Source organism: Plasmodium gonderi (genome assembly GCF_002157705.1).
Source record: "Plasmodium gonderi DNA, contig: Chr07, whole genome shotgun sequence".
In the NCBI taxonomy this organism is placed as follows: Eukaryota; Apicomplexa; class Aconoidasida; order Haemosporida; family Plasmodiidae; genus Plasmodium; species Plasmodium gonderi.
Window position 1 is genome coordinate 351,431 of NW_021628932.1, and position 8,570 is coordinate 360,000.

Below are 8,570 nucleotides of genomic sequence, written 5' to 3' on the forward strand. Positions count from 1 at the left end.
TTCATTTTACTCTCATTTTTTTTTTTTTTTTTTTTTTTTTTTTTTTTTTTTTTTTTTTTTTTTTTTTTTTTTTTTTTTTTTTTTTTTTTTTTTTTTTTTTTTTTGGTGTGTGTTTCTTTATACATAAAAAAACACACTGTGTAAATTTTCCTTTTCGTGGGAACATAACACAACATATGAAATTTTACATTCACCTGGAGTACACAAAATGCACATCCATTGGTTGTATTCAACTAAATGAATATGCAAAACGACGTGCTTCTATATTTGCATTGTGACAATTCATAAAAATATAATTTTTTTTTTTCAACCCTATCCATAGCCCCCTCTTTGACATTTTCAAGAAGATATTTTTTTTTTTTTTTTTTTTTTTTTTTGTCATTCGTTTGTTTAATATTCACATTGAATTCTTTTTTTTTTTTTTTTTTTGTTTTGTTTTCTTCTTAATTTTATTATTTTTGAAATGTAATAATGTAACGAGTTGTTGCATAAGATGGATATATGTGCATATATGCATGTATTGGTGCTTCCTAGTATACATGTATGTAATATGCATACATACGTGTCAAGAATGTGCAATTTTTTGCAAAGATAAAAAAACACTACTCCTTTTTGTGCGATTATTTGTATTCTCTATTCGTTATCTAATTTTCTTTTCTTTCTTTTGTGTGATATTTTGTATCGATTAATGTTGACTTCACATTGGACTCTCACCATTTGAACAAAAATGACGAGAGATAAGGAAAATGTAATTAATTGTAGACGCCTTCACAGGGCCAATATGATTTTTGCCACTATAAGTAATAATCACAATTACATATGCATCATCACGCATTATGAGAACACTTACAATTTAGAATTGTTCAGTACAATTAACCAAATGCAAAAAATATTCAGAAAGAGCATTCCAGATAATATTAATAAAGTGTATATAAATGATAATGACACATATATTTGTGCGACAAGTCAAAATGGTAGTCTTTACATTCTCGACATGAAGGGTAACATTGTACATAAAAATGAGAAATTACATTGTTTGTACAGGAAAAAAAAAGACTTCCAGAGAGGTTCTACACCCCTAAAAATTGGTTAGGCAAAAAAAAAAAAAAAAAAAAAAAAAAAAAAAATGAAAAAAAGTAATAAACAAACAATACATAATAAATAGATATATTTTTATTACCTGATATCCTTCCATTTAAGTTCTACTCATGGAAGATATACAATTTTGTTGATAGCTAATTTTATTTCCCTTAATTTTTTTTTCTAATTTAATTTTACTTTTTTATCTAGGCTACTCCAAAAGAAAGCGTAAAAAAGAAACAACCTCAATCTACGTGGATCAAGAAAATCCAAAAAAAGACAGCATTCCAAATGAAAATGACAAAAAGAAATTTAAAACTGATAAAATTGTGACAAAAGACAAATTCATTGAATCACTTTTAAACAATAATAAAGAAAAACCAAAGAGCGACAAATTAATGTGTGCAAAAAGTAAACTTACCTGGTCAGGCAAAAATGGAAACATAAAAAATAAAGCATTAACCAATAGTTTAGTAGAGAAAGTGGAAAGAAACAAAAAAATTACTGATCAGAATGGGATCACGATAAAAAGTGGCATAACCCTGAGTAAGCTCAAAACAAAAGGATGCGAAAATTGTGAGCAGAAGTGTGCGGAAAAATGTGCTGAGAAACGCTACAAAAAAGTAATTTTGAGTAAACCACAAAAGGATTTCAACATAAATATGTCCAACGATCAGAGAGAAGAAAGTAGTGAACCCATGGAGCTAAGCTGCGACACAAATGATAAGAAGAATGAAAATGAAAAACAACATCCATGTGTTAAGACCAATTTGGATTCCTTTGAAAAGGATGATTTTACTCTTAAAAAAAATTTGCGTGATGATTACATTATCCCATCCGTAAAAGAGAATCGGAGTAAAAGTGAAGGAGAAAAAAGAGAACTAAATTCGAACAAGACAGAATATGAAAATTTTCCACTTGAAGTTGTAGACATATACTGGATTGGCCTAGAAAAAGAAGGCAAAAATAATTTTCCAGAAAATAATACTTATCATTCCTTTTATAATTTTTTTGATGTTCTACATATTATATATAGTGTAGATATAGGATTGAACATTATATGTTCAATTAATCTAAAAATAATAATTTACAAATATAACATTTTAGATAATGTGTATAATAATATTAACTCATTTCGTCAACTGAAAGATAATATTGTTCATGCATTTATGGAAGAATTTATAAAAAAATGTAAATCGAAAAATAAACAGTCATGTCTTCGTTACATTAAGTTAGGAAAATATAATTGTTATCGAACCAAAATGAATAATTTAAACACATCATTGAGAAGAATTAACAATTATCGCTGCATTGGGCTTCTTAATACACATAATGATAGCATAACTTTGGATTTTTGTCCTCCTTACTACTTAGATCTAAAAGAACATATTGTTAAAAAAATTTTTAATGATTTGATTATTGACATCAAGCAATCATACGTTTCAGATGATCAACTTTACATTTTGGTAAATTATTATGTTCATGTGAAAAGGAAGCATTTGAAATTCTCTAGTTTGGAGGCAAAAGGGTGTAGGAGATCTATTCCAGAAAAAGAGAATAACCAGTTTATCCAAACAAATGAACAATTATATTCACACGTTGAAAACTCCAAGAAAGTTGCATCAAACTTAACAACTTTCCACATAAATGGCAACATATCAGAGGATAAAAGAAAAAGCAGATATAAAAAATTTAATGTAATAAAAATGCTAAAAAATAGAGAAAAGACAAATGAACTTGAATTAAAATCACATAAAAAGAAAATTTGTCTTTTGGGGATACAAAGAATTAGTTATCTAGATAAAGAATTCAAATCAGTAAAAAAAATAGTGTTATATCTGCAATATTCATTCAGTATTGTCCACAATATTTTTCACATCTACAAACAGATGTCATCTATATATACCAAATGTAATGAATACAAAAAGTTGCACAAAAAATATGAAAGTATACTTCAACTAAATGAACATTTTAAAAGGTTCTATTATAGAGATAGAACATTGATATATTTTTCAAAATATATGAAAAATCGAAAAGAAAATTTTGATGAAAAATTGTATAATTTATTTTTTAAAAAAAATGAAAAGAGAGATTTTGCTCGCTATTACGAAGCAATAAAAAAAATGATAAATGAAAACACTGTATGTTGCACTTGTTCAAAGGAAAGATTTTTAATCCAAAATTCAAACCCCATGAACAAGCAGAAGAAGGACAATCTTCTGAGGAATCAACCGGTAGAATGTTCTTCCAACTCTGGAAGACAAATAAATGGTATCACCCCTTTCACTAGCGATGAGAATGAACCAGCAGAAAGGAATTGTAATGATTCTCTTACTGATGCTACTACCCATGATGGAACGAAGAAGAAACTTGGCAGCTGCTCAAAGTCCCGTTGTAAATCCACTGGATGCACCATGAAGAAGGAAATCTCGCTTAACAACACAAAAGAGAAAATGTTTAACAACTGTAAAGGGGATTCTGTGAGCACTAATGGTAGAAGCTTGAACGAGGTTCCGTCCTCTGATTATCTAACAAACGTAATGATAAAAGAATCCAAAGTTGTACCAGAAAATAAAAAAGGGGAAACAAACTGTTTACAGAGAATGGTAGTGGAAAAGGAAATCAATGGAGCAGATAAGATAATCAATAAGAAAAATAATTGCAATATTAATAATGTCAAGGTTAAGGAGAAGAAGGAAAAGGAAAAATATATAAATAATAAAAGACAATTTTGTTTCCCACATTGCAGAACTAATAATGAAAAATATAGAAATGAAATTTACAGAAAAAAGGAGCAGAGTGTCCATAGAATGTGTACAAAGAATAGAATAGGGGATTCAAAAAACAGAGCAAATGATGTCTTAAATAAAAAAAGAAACGGAATTGTGCATAAACAAATGGAAAAGAAAAGATTGGATACAATTGGACACTCTTATGGGGATCACACAAAGGAAATAAGCAGCTGTAAATGTTGCTTCAGTGGAAGTGGTAATAATAACTTAATGAGATTCACGGGTTGCACTGGAAAAGTTCTCCAAATGGGTGAAAAATTAGGGAAAAAAACAGAAGAGAAAGAAGCAAAGGAAAGGGAATTAGCGAAGGAAGAGGAAGTAGCGACAGAGGAGAACTTCATTCCATTATCAGAAGGAGAAATGGAGGAACAGTTCCTAAAGAGTAGGAAATTTATTGTACCAATTGGACAAAACATATGTAACAATTGTGAAATTCTAATAGAAAAAAAGACAATTCACAATTATGAAAAATTAGAATTGAATTATGAAATACCAAAAAAAAATAAAAAAATAAATGATGAAGAAATATATAGCTCACTGATTAAAGATGTACATGTCATGTACGGAGAAAAAAACTGTCCAATTAATATTCTATTATTGTTACAAGAATTTAGTGAAAAGGAATTAGAAAGATGTATGGTGAATTTTCAGATGATATTAAATTATTATGAAAAAGTATTTCTTGAAAACATAAATGAGCATTTGAAAAATTTATTTAAAATTGTAAATATATGTAAAACATTAAGTAACAATATTCATACACTATTAAAAAAATATTCTCTAGACAAAATTAAGAAATTATATGAACTTATAATTTATTGTGTTGAGATGTTCCAAACGTATTACAATTTACAAACACATTTACATATTTTCTTATTTCTAATTAAATTGTTATTATTTATTTCAAAAAATATTTATTTTGAAAAGTTCCCACATTATAAGGAAGCCTTTTCAAATTTCCGAAGTGATGACATGGAAATTTTCAAAAATTACAATTTTATCAAAGGATATAAAAAAATCCATTTTAATTACTTCGATGAATATTTACACAATAATTATGTGAAGACTCACAAATTCTATGTAGCACTCTGTGAAGTTCGCCTCAATTTGATTCACATTCTGCAAATATTTGATCACAGCAAAAGGGGTAGCAACAGAAGAAGAAAAAACAACAACAGCAGAAGTTTTCCCGCACTTTATAACATTTCCATTTTGAGCCTCCAAAACATCAATCAATTTAACTACTTTACTCTCCCAAAAAATACCAAAAAAGACGACTCTGTTCAGAACTTTTCCTATTTTGACAATATTCTATACAAAAATTCCTCCATATTTTACCCATTCTACGTTTGTACCTGTGACAGATTCTCTTTCTTATGCATAAATAAATATTACCAATCTGACTTTCGATTTAAGCTCATACAAAAGAGGACCCTTGGGATAACCCTCTACCCGCTCACTGTTCTGAACATTGTTGTAAGAATTTTTTTTTTTTTTTACATTCCATAAGTCGACTGAATAAAAAAAAAAAAAAATAGCTACATTTAACCATATCTATGAGACCAAGTGTACATCGATATATCAACTGTGTATATAGCAGAACACCAGTGTGACATAAATATTGAACCACATATTTACATGCACACTCACTGCTTTTGCATTCACCAATGCAGGTCATATCGAAGAATTTGTTCTATATCTTTACAAAGAATGACAGAACGTTGAACGTAACTTTGTTAAAAGTAAAATATGAAAAATTGAAAAGGAATACACATAAAAGTAAAAGGGAAGTGAAATCTATGAACAATTTAAGTGGTAAGCTTCCACACACACACACACACACACACCCTACTTCTCAAGCACATAATGTGGAAAAAAGGACAAAGTGAATTTGCATTCTGGAGAAAATTTTGTGTACACATCCCTACATGATGATATATTTTTGTGTAGGATCTGAGTGCCTATAATAAATTTTCACAACACTAGATACATGTTTCTCTCCCATTTGTAGTTCTCAAATGTTCGAACCTAGAATCCTATTACCCAAGCGTCAACACCTTCGACCTTAAAATACAATCATTATGTGTAACTGAAATGAGCACCTACATGATCAGTGTCTTTGTAGATGCGGGGAATACCCATGCATCTGCTTTAATGCATTCCTGCGTATGTTCTATGCCACATATATGTGTACATATGTGTGTATATGTGTGTGTATGTATGTATATATGTGCATATGTGTGTATATATGTATGTATGTTTGTACGTGTGAAGACATACATGCACACTCACATACGGGTATCTTTCTTTTTTTTCCTTATGAAGGATTCCATAATTGCAAACTGCGAACCGCATATGTGTATGATATTAGAAGGCTCCTAACAAGCGAAGAAATAAACTAAAGATAAAGATAGACGCTCCTCGATAGAGTCCCTCCCTACTAGGAGCGAATATAATTTACCTCATATGTATACACATGAAGTCATAAGCGAATTGGATTAATCTATCCACACAGCAAGACAAGACACCGTATTGATATACAATGATCGATTTTATTATACTTTTTATTTAATCCTTTTTTGATAGAGTAAACATTTGTAGCATTATGTAAATCACACTTTATAACCTTTTACTTATTACGACATATATATACACCTTTGTTTTCTCTATTTTACTGTCTATTTTTTTTTTTTTTTTTTTTTTTTTTCATGTCCTTTTTATTCAGTAACCCTCTTTTTTTTTTTTTTTTTACATGACTTTTGAGTTATAACTTTTTTTTCATAAATTCAGAAAATAAATTAAACTATCATACTTTGCTATTCATTTAAACAAATAATTTTATTTTCATTTTTTTCCATTCACTAATGGGTTAATAAGAAGAATGAGTTTTTTCAAATGTGATAAAGGTAAATACGGTAATATTTATGATGAAAATTTTCAATAAAGTACTTAAATTATTTAAAAAAAAAAAAAAAAATTGTAAAACATATGTGTATAATTATCTATGCATAATTATACATCCACATATATTGGCGGATGGGTTAGTAGGAACATCATAGAGGGGGATGAATAACAAGTTAATATATATATATATATATGTGTATCTTTCTCCATTTTTTACATTGTGTATTTTTTTTAATAATATGTCGTAAGGATACCTCTATTTTTTGTATACATACGTAAGGTAGGGATTCGAAATAGTAGCATTAAATAAATCGTTGTGTTTTCTATACATTCACTTTTTTTTTTGTCTTTTTCTTTTTGAGTTTTAAATGATATGGATCAAAAGCTTCTGAACACAGGGGAGTTGTGTATTCCAAGTTTAACGACTGCAGCGGATGCGAAAATAAGGAAAAAAGTGGGGATAAAAATTGGGCATACATACGTATATATATATGTATATATATATATATATATATATATATATATATATATATATATATATATGTACATACTAAAATTGCTTTTTTGATTATTAGGCATTTATTTTTTTTTCTTTTTAATGGAAACAAGGAAATTGTATCACTTTCTTTTCGTACTCTTTTCTCGTTGGATTGAAAGTTGTTAATAATAATTAGTGACGGGATACATTCTGATATGAAATAAACCTATTAAAGTGCATACGGAAAAAAAAAAAAAAAAAGTGTGATAATTATGTATATATGCATAATCAAAGCACTGCTAATGGATAACACATATGGAATATGCACATCAACACGCACGTCAAGTCTTGAACAATCGTGCACTTTTTCTTCAGTTACTATTGCGTCACAAGTAGGAAAGTCGAAATAGGAGTTGTAAAAATTTGCATCCTTGACAAAACACCAAAATGAATATAATCCCTTCAAGATCAAAATAACAAACATAATAATAGCCAAAGACAATATCTGAATTGTTAAGAAAAAAAGAATAAAAAGAAGAAAATTTTATGTTATTGAGCCTTGTTCTTCATGTTCATGTTCACGTTTTTTTTTTTTTTTTTTTCTATATTTTTACATGCGTATAATATGACATGCCTGCGAGAGAATACGCAGAAATGTACAAATTGGGGGATTAACACTGAGGTGTCTTTTTTTTTATTTTTCTAAGTATTAGTTACCCTTTTTATGATACTGTTATTTTTGGAAATTCCTTTACTTTTCTCTTCCAGCTTCTTAGTGACCTTCGAAAGTAAAATAAAATGCACTTGTAAATATAACAAAAGACACAAATGTGTAAGCAGTACTAATTTGAAAATAGGCAAAAACATGTGCGTACCTTAATCCCATAGTACAGAAATCCTATTGCTATTATATAATCTATTACAGACTCCAGAATGTAATTGTAATAAATATAGTTATAAAAGGCTTGGGTTAAATAGCAGAGGCTAGCCAAAACTATATTTACTGCATATACAAGGGCATTTAAGAAAATGTACATCGACCTGACAATTAAGAAAAAATAAGAATAATAATAAAAAAAAAAAAATAATCGCCTTCAAAAAAGCTAGTCAATTTTCTAGAAAAAAAAAAAAAAATTCACGCAAAGGTACACGCATAAATACACACACAAATATACACGCAAATGCACAAATAAAAACACACGAAATAGCCCCATTTTTTTGTGTTTTCATTTTTGTGGGGCAAAAATATTACAGTAAATTTGGGGATGATACTAATATAGATGCATAGTAAACTTGAGACCAAAAAAGAATAATTA

At 28.4% G+C, this 8,570-nt stretch overlaps 2 protein-coding genes across 2 annotated transcripts in view; one reads left to right on the forward strand and one right to left on the reverse strand.

Moving 5' to 3' along the window:
• Window positions 1-727: 727 nt before the first annotated feature.
• On the forward strand, window positions 728-6,254 carry PGO_070620 (hypothetical protein, conserved; the record flags this gene model as incomplete). The annotated part of the gene is made up of 5 exons (XM_028686935.1): window positions 728-1,088; window positions 1,291-5,348; window positions 5,546-5,687; window positions 5,884-5,957; window positions 6,198-6,254. The coding sequence occupies 5 exons, from the start codon at window positions 728-730 to the stop codon at window positions 6,252-6,254; spliced, it is 4,692 nt and encodes a 1,563-aa protein (XP_028542736.1).
• An 845-nt stretch (window positions 6,255-7,099) lies between these two features.
• Window positions 7,100-8,570, reverse strand: part of PGO_070630 (hypothetical protein, conserved) — a gene marked incomplete at both ends in the record, with an annotated part of 2,180 nt that continues 709 nt past the window's right edge. The window contains 6 exons of the mRNA XM_028686936.1: window positions 7,100-7,201; window positions 7,412-7,480; window positions 7,634-7,759; window positions 7,972-8,034; window positions 8,130-8,295; window positions 8,507-8,570. The exon at window positions 8,507-8,570 is cut by the window's right edge and continues 150 nt beyond it. Of these exons, the coding sequence (XP_028542737.1) occupies window positions 7,100-7,201; window positions 7,412-7,480; window positions 7,634-7,759; window positions 7,972-8,034; window positions 8,130-8,295; window positions 8,507-8,570 (590 nt within the window). The remainder of the gene's footprint in view (window positions 7,202-7,411; window positions 7,481-7,633; window positions 7,760-7,971; window positions 8,035-8,129; window positions 8,296-8,506) is intronic.